The sequence below is a fragment of the Macaca thibetana genome, chromosome 18, assembly GCF_024542745.1.
Source record: "Macaca thibetana thibetana isolate TM-01 chromosome 18, ASM2454274v1, whole genome shotgun sequence".
Lineage (NCBI taxonomy): Eukaryota > Metazoa > Chordata > Mammalia > Primates > Cercopithecidae > Macaca > Macaca thibetana.
In genome coordinates this window covers 17127268-17146855 of record NC_065595.1, presented here as the reverse complement: position 1 = coordinate 17146855, position 19588 = coordinate 17127268, and the positions used below count along the sequence as shown (strand labels likewise).

The 19588-nt window shown below is 43.0% G+C and overlaps 1 protein-coding gene across 1 annotated transcript in view; it reads left to right on the top strand.

The window, feature by feature from the left end:
- Positions 1–18068, top strand: part of PHLPP1 (PH domain and leucine rich repeat protein phosphatase 1) — a 267876-nt gene extending 249808 nt beyond the window's left edge. The window contains exons 14-17 of the mRNA XM_050767517.1: positions 1455–1559; positions 10210–10404; positions 13057–13285; positions 15895–18068. Of these exons, the coding sequence (XP_050623474.1) occupies positions 1455–1559; positions 10210–10404; positions 13057–13285; positions 15895–17064 (1699 nt within the window). The 3' untranslated portion in view covers positions 17065–18068. The remainder of the gene's footprint in view (positions 1–1454; positions 1560–10209; positions 10405–13056; positions 13286–15894) is intronic.
- The last annotated feature ends 1520 nt before the right edge of the window (positions 18069–19588 follow it).

The window sequence follows — 19588 nt, the reverse complement described above, 5'->3', positions numbered from 1 at the left end:
ATATTTTTAAATTTCAGAAAAATTGCCACCAGTTATTTCTAGATTCAAAGGGAATACTAGGTAGATATTGATTTACTTTTTAAAGCTTTAACTGGTTCTTAGGAAAGGTATATAGTACTTGTTAGATTTGGGAGTAATGAGTACCAACAGATAATTTTAATTCTTGTGGTTATGACCAAAACTATGTAGGTGTTGCTTCAGTTGTCAACAGATAGTACGTATACTTTTTCTCTTGTTTAAATAATAATGAGGGGGAAACTTAGTGGCAATTTACGAGTAAGAGGACTTATTTCACCTTGTGGTAGCCAGCCTTTTAACAGACTAGTTTACATCTGTTAATGACTTCCTGTTTAGGGGCACAGAATGCTTTCTAGAGGCTGATTTTTATTTATTTTATTTTTATTTTTATTTTTATTTTGAGACAGAGTTTCGCTCTTGTTGCCCAGGCTGGAGTGCAGTGGCACAATCTTGGCTCACCACAACCTCCGCCTCCCGAGTTCAAGTGATTCTCCTGCCTCAGCCTCCTGCATAGCTGGAATTACAAGCATGCACCACCATGCCCGGCCAATTTTTTGTATTTTTAGTAGAGACGGGGTTTCTCCATGTTGGTCAGGCTGATCTGGAACTCGTGACCTCAGGTGATCCGCCCGCCTTGGCCTCCCAAAGTGCTGGGATTACAGGCATGAGCCGCCGCACCCGGCGAGGCTGATTTTTAAGAAACGCTATTTGATAATTTATCCCTTTAGTGTTTCTGTCTTGGGTCCTGTTGGATCAATTATGGCATATGAGGGCTGAGGTGAGGTAAGAAATCTCCCAGTTTAAATACATACAGTTAACTTGTAATTTATTAAATACTCCTCATTTACTTTGTAATTTTATGTATATGTTTTATTTTATGATATTAGTCTTAGCATACTTGGCTATACCCGTGAGGAGAGTATTGGAAGCTCCAGGGAACTGCAAGTCCGTGATAGTATTTGGAGGGGTTATATGGACAGAAATTGGATTTGGAGATGAATATTGCAGAATTATCTCACATCATCTATATGCATTATAATTGTGGCTTAGGTGTTTTGTTGTTGTTCTTTCTGAGTATTCATGGTGTAAGAATACACCCATCCTAATACTTAAGTTTTGTTTTCAAGGCTGAGAGCTGTCCTTGTCATTCCCAGGAGAGAGCAGTCATCTAATGTAGAATGTGTGAAAGTCTCTAATAGCTGCTTTATGATGCTCATTAAAAGTAATTTTCATGCTCTGTATGTATGCCCCTTCGTTTTCATTACAATGAGTAGCTGGTTCTTGTTGCTGATAAGTATTTCAGACACATTAAACACAGTAAGAAATGGTAAGTAAAGAGTGCTTAACAGGTATTTTTTTAATTTCTCGGATAAAGATAGCAATTTGCACACATTTGGTTTTGATGATTCCTGTTCCCTCCCTGTTTCTCTTGTTAGTAATATCCGCTGTTTCAAGATTGATCAGCCTTCTACAGGAGACGCTTCTGGAGCCCCAGCTGTTTGGAGTCATGGTTACACTGAAGCTTCGGGGGTAAAAAACAAGTAAGTCAGATGAACCTTCAGAGGAAGAACTGCCTCCTGCCTGTCTCACTCCTTTAGTTGGGTAGAAAGAAACTCAGTGCTGTAGCACCCACTTTTCTCATGTAAAATTTCTTTGAGTATTCCAAGTTTCCCCAGAGTGAGGCTCCCTCATGACTTATGTTTGAACATTAAGGGAAGGCCCTGTTTGGAATCACATAGTCTCCCTTAGTAGGAGTCGTTGCTAGGATACAAGGTAACTGACACATTATATCTGTGTAAGACTCCAGGGTTTGGAAAAGGCCTAGGTATTGAAATGCATCCCTGCTCCTTTGAAAAGCCCCTTTATCTTTCTCTGACGCTTGTTTACCAAGCAAAACAGAGATAGTATTAAAGGAGAAGTAGCTTAATTGTGCATATTTAAGATCACTCATGTTATTGACTATGGAGCTATTTTTACAATCTAAATTAGATTGGCAGGAGTTTGATGTCCATTGCCTCTAATGTCATCTGCTTGTCTTGCCACCAGAACTTGCCCATCTTAATATCTTTTTCTTTTCCATTTTCCCCACCCTCCCCTCTCTTAGATACAGATGTTGATTTTTCCTGAAAAATGTAACCAGGCTTTTCAGGCTTGCTTGTATTATATGAAGAGGCGCTAATAATTAGTACCTAGACAGGTAAAGAATCCTATAAATTAGAATGGTCATAATTTAATTAGCTGAAGTATAAGAACACAGAAGTCTGAAAGTAGGGGAAGAACAGAAAGTGGAGGTAGATCTAATAATAGCTAACATTAGTATTCAACCCTGGGCACACATTAGAATCAGTAAGGTAAAGAAAATTTTTTAAAAGTCTCCCAACCTAGACTCATTAAATCAGAATGTGTTAAAATCTCCCCCAGGTGATTCTAATATGTGTCTAGGCTTCAGAACCACCGACTAGCTGAATACTCTTCATGGAAAATAAAAGGTTTGGAATTGTTGCTGCCATTCTGCCTGCTTTTCTTTGGGACAGAAAACAGCATCAACTCAAATTCTGGATCTGACACATTGATCTTTTCCCCATTCCCTACGGTGTCATTTGGCCTTGTGCTCTCTAGAGAAGAGTTAACAACTCTGTTCTCTTTGCTCAGAAAAGGCAGAATAACCTGAGGAGGTGTGCCTTAGTTCTGCCTGGGCTCCAGCTACTCCCTGATTTCCATGGACTTTGCACAGTATGTCATTGTGTTGGGGCAGAGGGGAATTCGTGTATTCTTTAGCGCACTCAAAGTTTCTTTCTGGAGATCATTACTTTTTAGATCAAAGGATCTTTTATGTCTTCCTTACAAACACCGGTATGTGAAACTGCTCATTTCTGAACACTAATGTGAAATCTAAGATTAGTTTTTAATATCTCTGTGTATTAATGTCTATTATCTACTCAATGTGTCTTAATGGAGCAAGTAACCAAGTAGATCTGGGTGGGCTTTTCGGCATAATTCCCCCTTCCACAATTGTGTCACATAGTACAATGTGTGGACAGCAAAGTGCACTACAACCCTTTGAATTGTTCTAAAGTGAACACACCTTCAGACTACCACCTGCATCCAGAAATAAAAAATGAAGAGTCATTGAAAGATACAAATAAATAAATAAATAAATAGAAAATGGACAGCATGCCAGTAGTCCCAGGCTATGCTTTGCCCTCACTTGATATTTCCCCTTGCTTTTTTTACCCTTTGGTTTTGCCAATAAAGGTTTCTCGACAGCTTTTTGTTTGTTTTTTTGGTGTTTTTTGTTTTGTTTTTACTTTGTTTGCGTTGTCAATGATCATTTAAACAAGCAGTTTGCTGCTTGACACCTTGAAAGAAGGGGAAAACTGTGGTTGTCCTCTCTTCAAATCTCAGTAGACATCTCTTCCTCCTTTGGGGAAACCCAAGAGGGAACTACAGTTGGATAATTAGCCTCTTTTTTTTTTTTTTTTTTTTTTTTGAGCTGGAGTTTCACTCTTGTTGCCCAGGCTGGAGTGCAGTGGCGCAATCTCAGCTCACTGCAACCTCCGCCTCCTGGGTTCAAGTGATTCTCTTGCCTCAGCCTCCCAAGTACCTGGGATTACAGGCACCCGCTACCATGCCCGACAAATTTTTGTATTTTTAGTAGAAATGTGGTTTCACCATGTTGGCCAGGCCAGTCTTGAACTCCTGACCTCAGGTGATCCACCTGCCTCAGCCTCCCAAAGTGCTGGGATTACAGGTGTGAGCCACTACTCCCAGCCTAGCCTCTTCTTTAGATTAAAAACCAAACAGGAAACTTCACCAGAAAAGAAATGCCGAGAATGATCACCACTGTACTTAAGAAAAAAGAAAGAAAAAAAAACTACATTACTGTATTTTTTTTTCCTCTTTCATACTGCCTCATTCCAGCTAGCAAGGGGAGCCTACAGAAGGAAGATGGAATAAAATGACTTTAAAATTTAACTTTGCCACTAATTGCCTTATAATTTTGGATAACTTGTTTTTCTTAATAAATAGAGGCAAGAATTTCAAAATATTGAGATAGAAGCCAGACTGCCTGGCTTTGCACCTGAGTTCTATACCTATACTTTCTTGCCGTGTGACCATGGGCAGTTTCTCAGTCTCTCTTTAGCTAAAATAAGCAATAAGAAAAAACTACCTATTCTCATGGTGGTGTTAGAGGGTCACGTGAGTTAATATGTATGACATACTTAGAACAATGTGTGCCATATAATAAACCCTATTTAAGTGTTAACTACTACTATTATTGATTATAATGGTCATTGCTATTATTATTTATCCCTGAACTCCTTAAAGGGAGGGATTATATTTTTAAGTTTATATATCTGGTATGTAGCTATGATACATAGCAGGTGCTTAATAATTTTTTTCTCTTTATTTATATATGTAAGAAGGTATACTCTATATTCAGTAAAATTCACCCTTTTTAATGTACAGTTCTGCAAGTTTTGGGGAAAGAATATCATCGTGTGTAACCACCACTACAGGGTATAGACCAGTTCCGTCACCTACCAAAATTTACCCCATGCCCCTTTTTGTCAATTATTCTCCCCAACTCCTGTCCTTGGCAACTCCTGATCTGTTTTTTATCTCATTGATTTTGCCTTTTCCAGAATGTCATATAAAAGGGAATTATATAGTATATGGCCTTCTCATTCTGACTTCTTTCCCATCACATAATGTGTTTGAGATTCATTTGTACTATTGCATGTGTCAGTAGTTTGTTTCTTTTCATTGCTTTTTATTCCTAGTAGCATTCCATTGCATGGACATATTATGGTTTGTTTTTGTTTTACCCATTCACCATTTGAAGGATGTTTAGATTGTTTCAAGTTTTTAGCAGTTGCAAATGAAAATGCCACACGTTGCAAACAGTTACATACAGGTTTTTGTATGAATGCTTGTTTTCATTTCTCTGGGGTAAATGCCTAGGGGTAAGGATTGCTGGGTCATATGGTAAGTGTGTATTTACTTTGGAAGAAACTGCCAAACTGTTTCCAAAGTGCCTGTATCATTTTGCACTCCCAACAGCAATGTCTTAAGAGTTCCAGTAGCTACACATCCTTACCAGCAGGTGTTATTGTTAGGTTGCTGTTGTTTTTTCCATTTTAATAATAATATCCCATTGTGGTTTTAATTTACATTTCCCTACTCTTTTCATGTGTTTATTTATCATCCATATACATTCTTTGGTGAAAATTTGTTCATTCACAATCAAATGTGATATTAGCTCTAGGTATTTTTGTAGACACCCTTTATCAAGTTAATTCTCTTCTATACAGAGTTTGCTAAGATTTTATAATGAAATCTTAGTTTTTATAATAAACAGATAACACATTTTGTCATAGGCTTTTTCTGTGTCAATTGAGATGACTGTATGTTTTTTTTTTCTTCTTCAGTCTGTTGATGTGCTTAATTACATTGAGATTGATTTTAAAATGTTAAATACACTTTGCATTCCAAGTGTAAATTCACTTGGTCACAATGTAGTATCTTTTTTTTTTCTTTTTTTTGAGACAGATTTCACTCTTGTTGCCCAGGCTGGAGTGCAATGGCGCGATCTCGGTTCACCGCAACCTCCACCTCCCAGGTTCAAGTGATTCTCCTGCCTCAGCCTCCTGAGTAGCTGGGATTTCAGGCATGCACCACTATGTCCGGCTAACGTTATATTTTTAGTAGAGATGGGGGTTTCTGCCTGTTGGTCAGGCTGGTCTCGAACTCCCGACCTCAAGTTATCCTCCCTCCTCGGCCTCCCAAAGTTCTGGGATTACAGGCGCGAGCCACCACGCCTGGCCTGAAGTATTATATTTCTTACATGCTGCTGGGTTAGATTTGCTGTTAATTTGTTGAGGATGTCTATATTCCATGGTGGATATTGGTCTGTAGCTCTCTTGTGATGTCTTTGATTTTGGTATCGGGGTAATGCTGGCCTCATAGAATGAGTTGGGAAGTGTTTCCTCATCTTGAGTTTTCTGGAGGAGTTTGTATAGAATTGGTAATATATCCTTCTTAAATATTTAAAAGAATTCACCAGTGAAGCCATCTGTGCCTGGATTTTTTTTTAAACCTACAATTTCTTTAAATAGGATTATCTCTTCCTTCTTCTTGAACAAACTTTGGTAATTTGTGTCTTTCAAGGAATTTGTCTGCTTTATCTAGTTTTCAAATGTATTGAATGTATTGACATTATGCTTTTTTTTTTTTTTTTTTTTTTTTTTTGAGACAGAGTCTCACTCTGTCACCCAGGCTGGAGTGCAGTGGCACAATCTCGGCTCACTGCAGCCTCTCCCTTCTGGGTTCACGCAGTTCTTCTGCCTCAGCCTCCTGAGTAGTTGGGACTGCCGGCGTGTGCCACCATGCCCAGCTAATTTTTTATATTTTTAGTAGAGACGGAGTTTCACCATATTGACCAGGCTGTTCTCGGACTCCTGACCTCAAATGGTCCGCCTGCTTCAGCCTCCCAAAGTGCTGGGATTACAGGCATGAGCCACCATGCCCGGCCCATTATTATGCTTTTAAAATCTGTAGAATCTGTAGAGATATGCCTCCCCTCTCTCATTCCTAATATTGGTAATTTGTGTTTTCTTTTTTCTGATCAGTTTGATTTGGTTTATCAATTTTATTGATATTCTCAAAGAACTAGATTTTTTTTGTTTTATTGATTTTTCTCTGTAATTTTTCTGTTCCACATTTCTTATGTTTTAAGGGTTTGTTGTTGTTGTTGTTGCTGTTTGAGACGGAGTCTTGTTCTGTTGCCTAGACTGGCCTTAAACTCCTGGCCTCAAGCGATCCTCCTGCCTTGGCCTCTCAAAGTGCTGAGATTACAGGTGTGAGCTATCACAGTCAACTGCTTTTCTTATTTTTATGACTCCCTTTCTTCTTGCTTTGGGTTTGTTATGTACTGCTTTTTCTAGTTTCTTTAAATGGAAGCTTAGGTTATTGATTTGAGACCTCTAATTCTGTAATATAAGCATTTAGAGTTGTAAATTTCTTTCTAAGCAATTTTGCTAATATCGTTGGAGAACATGCTTTGTATGACTTGAATCTTGTAATTTGGACTTGATTTTTTGTCCAGAATCTTACCTATCTTGGTAAAAGTTCTGTGTGCATTAAAAAAAAAAAAATTGCTGTCAGGTGTGGTGCCAATTAACTCAAGTTGGTTGATATTGTTGCTCAAGCCTCCTACCAATTTTCTGTCTACTTATTCTGTTGATGATTGAGAGGCTATGAATATGGATTTGTCTGTTTCTCCTTGTAGTTCTATCAGTTTTTGCTTCATGCGTCTTGAAGCTCTGTTAAGTATGTAAACATTTAGAATGATGTAGCCTCTTGATGAACTGACCCCTTTATCATTATGACTCTCTTTATTCCTGTAACATTCTTTATTCTGAAATATACTTTGTCTGATACTAACATAGCCATTTCAACTTTTTTTGGATTAATGTTAGCATGGTATACCTTTAAAAAAATCCTTTTACTTTTAACCTATTTGTCTCATATTTAAAATGGATTTCTTATAGGCAGCATATAATTAGGTCTTTTTTTTTATTCAGTCTGAATTTTTTGTCTTTTGGGTAGTGTTAAGGCCTTTATATTTAATGAAATTATTGATATGGTTAGGTTTAAACCTTCCACCTTACTATTGTTTTCTATTTGTGCCGTCTGTTCTTTATTTCCTTTTTCTTCATTCTTTTGTATTATTTATTATGATTTGATTTTATCTTTATTCATTCTTACTCTACCATGCGTCTCTGTGTGTACATGTGTGGTTTGTTTAGAGTTTATAGTATGATCTTTAACGTACCACTGTTTACCTTGAAGTAGTGGTAATGTCATTTCACATATAAGAACCTTGCAGATATGTACTTCTTCTCCTGTCCTGGCCTTTATGCTGTTGTTGTCGTATGTTCTGCTTCTATCTATGTTATAACCTCTAAAATACATTACTATTATTTTTACTTTATTTTCTAAAGCGGTGTTTCTCAACTTTAATACCATTAACATTTTGAACCAGATAAATATTTGTTGTTGCCTCCCAGTAATTATTAGAATATTATTGAATAGTCTATTGAGAATCACTGTTCTAAGGTGATTTTTAAAATAAGAAAATGAGGCTGGGCACAGTGGCTCATGCCTATAATCCCAGCATTTTGAGAGGCCGAGGCGGGCGGATCACTCGAGGTCAGGAGTATGAGACCAACCTGGCCAACGTGGTGAAATTCTGTCTCTATAAAAAATACAAAAATTAGCTGGGCATGGTGGCGAGTGCCTGTAATCCCAGCTACTCGGGAGGCTAAGGCAGGAGAATCACTTGAACCCGGGAGGCAGAGATTGCAGTGAACCAAGATCACACCACTGCACTCCAGCCTGGGTGACAGAGTGAGACTCCATCTCAAAAAAATAATTTAAAAAAAACATAAGGAAATGTTTCTGTTGACTCACCTGGCTATCATTATCGTTGTGCTTCATCATTATCGTTGTGCTTCATTCTTTTGAACAGGTCCGGATTTCCATCTGGGATCATTTTCTTCTACCTTAAGGATTTCCTTTTCCATTTCTTTAGTGCCAGCCTGCTGGTGGTAAATGCTTTTATTTGTGCATCTGGAAATGTCTTTATTTCCCCTTAACTTTTCATAGCTGTTTATACTGGCCTAGAAATCTAGGTTGTTTTCTAGTTGTTTTCCATTGGTACCTTCAAGGTGTTGCTCCACTGTCTCCTACCAGGTTTCCAGGGAGAAGCCTGCTGCTGGGCACATCCTGGTTTCCCCACTCTACCTCCTGCCTTTGTTCCTGGTTTCTAGCAATTTGATTTTGATGTGTCTCAGTTAAGTCTTTTTCATGTTTCTCTTGCTTGCAGTATCTGTAGGTTTATAATTTTCTTCATATTTGAAATGTTTTCAGCCATCAACTCCTCAAAAGTGTTTTCTGTCTCTTCTTTTGAAGACTCCAATTCCCTGTAGTATATTAGGCTGTTTGAAGTTGTCCTGCCACTCACTAATATCCTGGCCTTATTTTTTTTTTTCCAGTCTTTTTTTTTTCTCTCTGTTTCATTTTGGACAGTTTCTGGGACACAGTTACTTGGAAACAGTTTGATTCTTTTGAGTTTGGGGTGGAGAAAGTCTCCAAATTTTCCACAGGTGCGGGGAACCACTGTCCTCCTCCAGTGCACTGACTGGAGACTCTGGTCACCCTGTCCTCCTTCAGCCCCCAGCTCTATCTCCTCAATGCACAGACCACAGCCTTCACCTGGGTCTTCCTCCCTGTGCTGCAGCCTGGACACTTCCCCAGGAGAAAGCTGGGCGGGAAGCAGGCTCTCTCCAGGATCACTGACCTGTGCTCTTACTGTCCAGTTGGGGTTTGTTTGTTTGTTTTTTCTGCCTTTTAAAAAAGTTATTTGAAGACTGGGCATAGTGGCTCACACCTGTAATCCCAGCACTTTGGGAGGCTGAGGCTGGCAGATTGCTTAAGCTCAGGAGTTGGTGACCAGCGTGACCAACATGGTGAAATCCCATCTCTACTAAAAATACAAAAATTAGCTGGGCGTGGTGGCATACTCCTGTAGTCCTAGCTACTCAGGAGGCTAAGGTGGGAGAATCGCTTGAACCCTAGAAGTGGAGACTGCAGTGAGCCGAGATCACACTACTGCACTCCAGCCTCGGTGATAGAGGGAGACCCTGTCTCAAAAAAATAAAAATAAAAATAACTTTTGTAAAGTCATTTGAGGCTTTTTCTATATTTGTGCATGCTTTTCATATAGGTTTCATCTATTTTTCCCAGTGTTTTCATTGTCTATTTTGGCTGGATGTGGAGATTCTCCTTAATAACTGCTTATTGAATGAATGCGTAGATATGGATTCCTAATCTCTTATCTCCCATGACTCTTTTTCCCCTTCTGTCACTGACATTTAAAAATAAACTCATCAGAAGAGAAGCACGTAGGAAGGCATGTGTGAAGCATAATTTGTGCTCATCCTTCTCTGCTAATCAAAATTTGCTGATAGAAATTAGCTGGAGTCAGTTTACCTGCCCTTAATCTGTCTGGAGTCACGAAGAAAGAGACAAAACTGAGATAGGGAAATCTTGAAATAAATAAGCACTGGGCTGGGCCTGGAGCAGGAGGATGAGTGGACTCAGCACAGAAGTGTGGTTGCCTTGCAGGTTGTGTGTCGCAGCCCTGTCGGTGAATAACTTCTGTGACAACCGCGAAGCCCTCTACGGTGTGTTTGATGGAGACCGGAATGTGGAGGTGCCCTACCTTCTCCAGTGCACCATGAGTGACATTTTGGCTGAAGAGCTGCAAAAAACAAAAAATGAAGAAGAATACATGGTCAATACATTCATTGTCATGCAAAGGTAAAACTCAGAGTTCCTGCTTACCTGCTGTATGTTTTTTTGCTCTTTGAGTGTTTATCCTCTGTGTTTTGACTATGAGTACCAAGATGCATTCAGGCAAGTTTGGTGTTGCCCAGGCATCAGGAATGGTGCTCCACTTTGAGACATACTGATGTTCATATAACTTTGTGGAAGGCTCCGACAATGACAAGGAATTAGTTTCTCTGAGAACTGGACCTTACTGGCCTTTATTGATTGCAGATTTTCATCAGATTGTTTGCAATGCCATTTTTCCTCCCAAATCATGTGAGCTCTGAAGGCTTTTTAGACTTTCTGGTGTGGGGACCTCTCTTTGAAATGGACCGTTTCTATCCTAGTTTCTTGGCCCTTATGAAATACCATCACTGGTTTGAGGTAGTGCAAACCTTTGTTAAATCAAGATGGTCAGATTTTAGCTCAGGAGTTAAATCATTCTTTATATTTTGTTTTCCCCTTTATTAAATGTTCAAGACAGTGTTACTGGCAGAATCCTAGGCCATAGCCTGGAGTTTCCACCAGCAGCAGAGTTTTAGGTTGCTATAGAAATTGTGGTATATTGTTTGTAACTCTTAGATGAGTGAGGATTCCCTCATTCAAAAAATTGTTCATTCTTATCACCTTCATGGCTTTCTAGGTGATAATGGAATTGCCTGTCTATAAATATTGTACTGCAGACTCGCTCATGTGGGACCCAGGAGTGATCAGCGTGCTGGTACTTGAGGTCATGATAGCAGTCATGGTCTTTTGTCCTTATCTGTTCTTTCTCTCCCTTGATACTCTGCCAGAGCAAGTAGCTTTGTTAAGGGGGTAGAAGAAGTGTCTGGGGAGGAGTGTTCAGAGCAGCATTTACAGTGATACCTGCGTCTCAAATGGTTCCTCTCAGAGAGCTTGGTGGAGGCAAGCCTGGGGTGGTTCTTGCTGCTACAGTCACCTCTGACTTTCAGATTCTCAGTGAGCATGTACAATTAGCAATTGAACAATAATGACTAATATCCAGCAAGCCCTTAATATGTACCAGTCATTGTTCTAAACTTTACCTTATGTGTCATAAATTGTTACCAGTTAGCGGAGTAATGTTACTGAAAGTCATGTACAGAGAGGTGAAGCACAGTGCCTACGGGCTAGTAGGTAGTGCAGCCAGGACCTGACCTCGGGTTGTAAGACTCCAGAGGATGTTCTAACTAGCAGGCACATCAGCTTTCCTGGTTTTACCACCCTTTTGTTCTAGAAAAACATCTAGCATGTATCATATGCACACACATACACATGTGCACACAGACCAAAGCACAAACACATCCCTTCACAACCCCCAAGAGGTCTGCTTTTTATGCACCCTCAAGCACTGGTAAGAATTAAACACTGAGAACCCCAATCTCGGATTACTTGCCATACTTTTTACGAATCACTGTGCCTAGGAAAGGGAGAAAATGGAGCTGCCTTGGAAAGGTCTAGAGCCAAATACCTGAAAGTTGGAGTTTAGGAGCCTAAACTGTCGGCCCTTCTCCAGGGTCTTTTGTGTTTCTCTTATTTTCCCAATCTGTTAAGAGGGTATGGGTTGTGTGATGAGCTTTGGGTCCTTAGGGGAACTGGTCTTTGTGCAGGATTTCCTAATGCATGCAAGTAGGCAGCCCTGGTTTCCATTGCTCCTCTTGCCAGTTGCTTACCTTACACATGTGATAGTAGCAGACAGTACCTTAGGGTCTGGCCTTGTAAAACAGGAGGCTGTTTTTCTTAACTTTCTTGCTCCTGTGCCACTCAGGAACAGCAGGGGCCTGGGCGGTGTTACCATTTGTGGGGCTTGCCATAGGAGTTCATGAGGCCATGGGAGCAATAATGGTCTTTTGTCCCTCTCTGCCGTTTCTCTCCCTTGATAATCTGCCAGAACAAGTAGCTTTGTAAGAGGGGTTTTTGATTTTTGATTTTCAGAATTTGCAGGTGCTTCCTATATTTGATAAGTCTGTGGATTAATTGTCATGATTAAAAAGATAAATCACAAGCACTTGGTATTCGATTACTAGAATGTCCTTTCTATGAGTTTTCTAGAATAGAGGGTACTGGGCCAGAAAGTTTTTACTATATAGGGCAGGAGCATGAACACTCCAGTACTTAAAGGCTCCTACCAACAAACATCCTTAGAAGGGGGAGAGGGTTGTCAGGTTTTTCTGACGTGTGCCTGCCAGTGGGGTAGGGTGTTTATACCTGCTCTTATGTGCATGGTTGTTTCAATGTTCCTCTCCTGTGGACAGAGGGAATTTAGAGAAGCAGAGAGAGAGAGAAGTCATTTTCCTGCTGTCTTTGGAGTGTGCTGATAGGGCAGCGTGGTTGACGAGGGTAACAGGCTGTATACAGCAGCCCAGGGGCATCTGCCTTCCAGAGCAGCACCTGTGGCTTTTAGTGGTACGGTGATACTGTCTCCCAGTTGTGAGCCTCTCTGTGTGGATGTGTGTGGCGTCGGATTCCGGGGCTCTTTTCATCAAAGAGGCGGAGCAGTGTGTGCTTTGATGAAGGAAGCGGAGTGGAATCCCCAGAGGTCTCCTTCCTGGCCCTGTCCAGTGGTGCAGTCTTCGTGTTGAATTTGCAGAACTGGCACTGATGGACTGTGTTTGAGTGTCACCCCCTCTCTTCGGATTCCAGGAAACTTGGAACTGCTGGGCAGAAGCTTGGTGGTGCCGCTGTCCTTTGTCATATCAAGCATGACCCTGTGGACCCAGGAGGATCCTTCACCTTGACCTCTGCTAATGTGGGCAAGTGCCAAACAGTTCTCTGTCGAAATGGAAAGCCACTGCCTCTGTCCAGATCTTACATCATGAGCTGTGAAGAAGAGCTGAAGAGGATTAAACAGCACAAGGCCATTATCACTGAGGTGAGAAAAGAGGGCTTTTCCCCAGGATGGTGGAGAGGAGAGGAGACCAGATCATAGCAGAAACTAGCTAGGGAGCATTTGCCTTCAAAGAACACTTTTTGAAGTTGGTTCGACATTAGAATTCCAAACCCATAGTATCACAAAGCAAATGTCTTACATTACGACGTATGCTTGTCAGTTGCCTCTCTGCATCAGGCACTGTGCTGCGTGATTCGTGGGCACGATCCCATTCCATGTTTGCAGCCACTCTACAGAGGGCTGCTTTGGTGGTTGAGGGCTCTACCCCTGACATCACACTACTAGTTTTCATGTCTTAGCTCTGCCACTTGCAGGCTGTAACCTTTAAACCTCTCTAAGCCTCAGTTTTCTCATCTGTAAAGTGGGAGTAATCATGCATCTGTCCTATCTTACAAGGTTGGTACGACTTGTAAACTATGAAGGTCTATATAAGTGTAAGTCGTTGTTATTTTGGTTCATGTCTCACGTCCCATTTGAGTACACAGTGAGCAGTTCTCAGCTAGGGGCAGTTTGCTTCCCCACAAGACGTTTGGCAGCATATGGAGACATTTTTGGTCATCACAGTTGGGGCGGAGAGTGCGATTGGCATGCAGTGGATTGAGGCCACTGAGCATCCTACAGCGCTGCTAGGACAATGCCGCTCAACACCCCACAATGCACAGGGCAGTCCCCACAGCACGGACTGTGGTGTGTGTGTTTGGAGGACGTGTCTCAAGGTAGAGAAGTAAAATACAATACAAAACAAAACCTCATTGTTGAGTATTAAGCAATGCAAACAAAAGCGGGGAAGAGGCGAGGCACGGAAAACAAGAGAAGTCTGACGTGCAAACCATGATTCATGTAGGCTGCTGAAATCATTTACCTTCAATTGTGTTTGGCATAGTGTTGAACTAAAGTTGAATTCAGTGCATTCTGTCCACATTAGACTGTCTTCTGCTCCCTAACACAGTGTCTGCCATCCGTGTTCATCCTCTCTGCTCCAAGAATAGACAGAGAACAAATTCACACAGACTCATTTGCACAGAATCCCATGTATAGCTTGAGTGTTTCTGTTTCTTTCTTAAGGCCCTCATCAAAGCCTATGTGGAATCAGTCTTTTTTCTCTACTGGACTATAAGCTTTCACCAGAGTCCACCTCAAACTGTACGTGGTTCTGTGGGTTTTATCAACAGTGTAAGACTGGAAACTTCTTGAAGGTAGATGTTTATCTGCAGGTCACTGCTGTCTGCCCATGTCATTTTTTCAGGCACAGGGCAAATGACCAACACCTTGATGAATTAGCGAATGGAGCAGAACTCCTGGAGCCCATGTTGGAAGCTTCAGTGCTCATGAATCACAAAACCATTGGTTCTGATGGAGAGAAATCTAAAGGGATGGGCAGAACAGCAAGAACAGTTTCTGCCAAATTCCATGCTTTGGGGACAGATTATGTCAGTAGAATCAAGGCAGTTTAAGGTTGTGCTTGAAGCCCATCTTACTAATTGTACTAATAGGAATGCTTATCTGCTTATAAGTGTGGTGTGGCAAAGTTGTGTGAGAAGCTGGGAAAGACATCCCTAGGACAAGCAGGCACCTTGCCAAATCCCAAATAAAGGAAAGTGGTAGGACTGGAAAGGAAATGGATGTTCTCTGGAAGAAACACTTGCTCATCCCAGACAGGGATTTGTTGTAATGAAGCCTTTCCTGGAAAGAGGTGTTAAAACTAGGGCATGTAGAGATATGTCATGGACCTTAGAATCTCAAAATTTGAAGAATAAAGAACAAAGCAGGTACACATGGAAAAAAAAATCTTTTTATTGGCAAGTGGTCTGGCACTTTGGTAATTGATTTAAATAGCATGCACACAGCTGAACTAAAGCCAGCAGATCTTGCCTTCTCCATTGGTCAACAGGAAATCAAGTTCGAGGAAGTTGTAAGAATTGGCATTTCTTCTTTAGCATCTGTTCTCCTGACAGGAGCATTCTTACCCACCTAGTCATGCCAAGGTTTTCTCCACCTCTTAAGTACTTTCAAGTCCTCTCTGGACTTTTAGACACTACTGCCACTTGTGATCATGGAGAGCAATGGAAGATTCAGGAGCATTGTCTTGATATATGCCTGCCTCGTGTATCTTTGCTCAGGACTGGCTTCTGTCAGAAAGACTCTTCCTACCTCAGAGTCTTCCTACGCCCAGCCCGTCTGAGGGCCGATCCTTGATCACCATGTTCACTGAGGGAGGGAAGATGTAAACCCACCTTTTAGGAGGAGCTGGCCAGCTATGCTTGCTGTGTGTAAGGCTAGATGATGGCTTGCTTTAGATAAACAGCAGGACTTGTGACCTAGTGTGAATGGGGTCCCAGTAACACACATAACCAAAATCTTTTCCTTTTGTCCCTACTGCTCCTTACCTGCCCAGGCCTACTACCTGGGGTTTCTGATGACAGGTGCACATTAACTACTCACTAGAGAGTGAGCCCTTCTTTCCTCTGTGGGCCACACAGCACTTCTTTGTGGTCCTACAGTTGAGACAGTCGAAGGACCCGTAGGGAACCTGCACAGTTGCCACAGGTGCTCTGTATTAACTGTCTCTCTGCAAACCCTTGTTCTTCCAGGATGGCAAGGTGAACGGGGTGACTGAGTCCACGCGCATCCTGGGCTACACCTTCCTCCACCCCAGTGTGGTGCCTCGCCCCCACGTGCAGTCCGTGCTCCTGACCCCCCAGGATGAGTTCTTCATCCTAGGCAGTAAGGGGTTGTGGGATAGCCTGTCCCTCGAGGAGGCCGTGGAGGCCGTGCGCAATGTTCCCGACGCCCTGGCTGCCGCCAAGAAGCTGTGTACCCTGGCCCAGAGCTACGGCTGCCACGACAGCATCAGCGCTGTGGTGGTGCAGCTCAGTGTCACCGAGGACAGCTTCTGCTGCTGCGAGCTCAGCGCCAGTGGGGCCGTGCCACCACCCAGCCCTGGCATCTTCCCTCCCTCAGTGAACATGGTGATCAAGGATCGGCCCTCAGACGGGTTGGGCGTGCCGTCCTCCAGCAGCGGCATGGCTTCCGAGATAAGCAGTGAGCTCTCCACTTCCGAGATGAGCAGCGAGGTGGGGTCCACAGCCTCCGATGAGCCCCCGCCCGGAGCCCTAAGCGAGAACAGCCCTGCCTACCCCAGTGAGCAGCGCTGCATGCTCCACCCCGTCTGTCTGTCCAACTCCTTCCAGCGCCAGCTGTCCAGCGCCACGTTCTCTAGCGCCTTCTCCGACAACGGCCTTGACAGTGACGATGAGGAGCCCATCGAGGGCGTCTTCACCAATGGCAGCCGGGTGGAGGTGGAGGTGGACATCCACTGCAGCCGGGCCAAGGAGAAGGAGAAACAGCAGCACCTGCTTCAGGTGCCAGCAGAGGCCAGCGATGAGGGCATTGTCATCAGCGCCAACGAGGATGAGCCGGGTCTGCCCAGGAAGGCAGACTTCTCTGCCGTTGGGACCATTGGGCGCCGGAGGGCCAATGGCTCTGTTGCGCCCCAGGAAAGGAGCCACAATATGATAGAGGTGGCTACAGATGCACCTCTTCGAAAGCCTGGAGGCTATTTTGCTGCCCCGGCTCAGCCAGATCCCGATGATCAGTTTATCATACCCCCGGAGCTGGAAGAGGAGGTCAAAGAAATCATGAAGCATCACCAGGAGCAACAGCAGCAGCAGCAGCCACCACCGCCACCTCAGCTCCAGCCGCAGCTGCCGCGGCACTACCAACTGGACCAGCTGCCAGATTATTACGACACGCCACTATGACCCAGCCGAGCTATTTAACAAATAAACTAACCACAAAATACCAAGTTGCAAGAGTCTCTCAGGCTCACATTAAACCAGGGGTTTTACTCCACGTCCTTCCCCCGGACACTGTTCCCAACCTGTCGTCGCAGCTAATCTGTAGGTTCTCTTTCTTTGGGTTATTTTTTTAAATAATCACCACTTTCTTCTAGTGATGCTTTACCAATATGATTTACATTTGTTAACTTCTCCCCCTAACATATCAGATATGTAAAGACAAAGAGCAAAAGGTTTAATATATTACAGAGAAACAGTTAATGATAATGTGCTATTTTTTAAAATGGCTTTTTGTTGTTTTGTTTGTTTGGAAGGCAGGGCAGGCTGCCGTTGCTAAATGATTTAATAATATTGTAATTCTGTATTTCTTTGGGGGGAAAAGGATTTTTTTTTTTTTTTTTTTTTTTTTTTTTTTTGGTCTTGAAAATAATAGACATTTGTAGAATATGGAGACTAACTCCTAGGAGTTGCTTTACTCTGTCAGGTGACTTAAGTCACTGGGATTCACTAATTTTCTCTGAGAGAACAGCGATTGAGAATTTCTATTGTAAATAGCTCAGTGTTGTATAGTGAGGCTTACGATGTTTTGTAGTCTTGGCGTGAGGACACAGCCCAAGTAACTGACGTTTCCCCTTCCCCTCCCCTCTGAGGAGCCTGCCTGCCTCCCAACTCACCCTCACTTCACTGAATGAGGAGGCTGAGCAGCTGCAGCGTTTCTGTCCAGAGGAAGTGGATCTTAGGCCACCACACAAGAGCCTGCACCCAAAGGCCCTAAACCCGTTTTCCTCCCTGTCCCAGCCTCTCCACTTTGACAGACAATTTTTACCTGTGTTCCTTACTGCTGCCACAATCAGCATGGCTGTATAGTGCCCCATTAGGCCATTTACATACCCAGAGTTACACTCAAGCAGAATGCACAAATGGACATGTCATAATTTTTGTTATAATAAATATGAAATTTACAAGTATTTACAAGTATCTGCTTTTGTCTCAGCAGCCAGATGTGTCTTGGAGACAGTCACACTAGCTTGGGTTTGGAAAGAATGGATGGAATATTGGGGTTATCAGATATTTCTGATTTTTTTTTAAAGAGAAAAACATCCGTTAACCTACATTGAATGAAATGTGAAATTAACTGAATGCTAAACAGTATAATTAGCTGATCTTATAGCTTTTCTTTTCTTTTCTCTTTTCTTTCTTTTCCTTTTCCTTTTTCTTTTTCTTTTTCTTTCTCTTTTTCTTTTTGAAATGGAGTCTCGCTCTGTCTCCCAGGCTGTAGCGCAGTGGTGTGTTCTCTGCCCACTGCAACCTCTGCCTTCCGGCTTCAAGTGATTCTCCTGCTTCAGCCTCCTGAATACTTGGCATTACAGGCACACACCACCACGCCCAGCTAATTTTCATATTTTTAGTAAAGATAGGGTTTCACCATGTTGGCCAGGCCGATCTCATACTCCTAACCTCAAGTGATCCGCCTACCTCAGCCTCCCCAAAGTGCTGGGATTACAGGTGTGAGCCACCGTGCCAGGCCTGATCTTACAGCTTTTCTATTTCTTATGACTTAGGGTAAGATGTTTGGGTACTTCTTAGGGAAGATGTGAGAAGGGGGACAGACAGAGGTTGTACAGATAGAGGCGATCCCTGGACAACTTTACTCTCACGAAGCCAAGATGGTTTTCAGTTTTCTGGGGGCCTGTAGCTCACATAAGTGGGTTAAGCTGCCTCTTACTGGGACAGGGTCAGTCGAGCTGGTTGGCTTGCCCTCCACCACCAGCAGGAATCATGTAGGTGCAGCGGCGTATCCTTAGAAAGCCAGTATTCCCAGCTACTACTCAACCGCGTTTACAGACAGTGGGCCTCCGCCCTCACCTCGCCCCCACCCTGCACTGGGAACCGTGTGTGGAAGATACTGTTGGTCTTCATTTCACATGGACCACCTTCCTATGTAGACCTGCTTTCTTCTTTAGGTCCGCCCTTGGGTGGGACCTGGCTAGTTCAGTGACAGGGTAGTTCTTATTTCTTAACTAGTAGACTCGGTGGTGGGCTCTGCATCCCCCTCTAGGAGGCCGCTGGGTGGACTTTGTCTTCATAATGGCCGTACTTCACTTCCATGTCAGGCTACTTGCACACAGTGCTCTTTGGAAACCACTGAGGCCATGGAAGAGAATTGCCTCATCTCGGCCCAGTGAGGGACCCAGGGACCAAGGGAGCTGACTCCCCAGTGCAGGCGGAGCACTCTGGCTGAGACTGGAAGCTGAACCGCCTCGGGACCCCTGCCCTGGTTCACTTGCCAGCCCCTTGCCTTCTCCCTGGGGCTGCCCCACTGGGTTGAAGCAGATGTGGACAACTCCAAGCTTTCACGCCAATGCCTTAGGTCCTGCAGGTCTGGGCTGGTTCTCTGACTTCCTCAGTTCTTAAATCCACCTCTGGGCAGGGTTCACCTGTCCCCGTGGCTGGAGCAGACCCAGGCCGTGTATGTGGATCTCTTCCA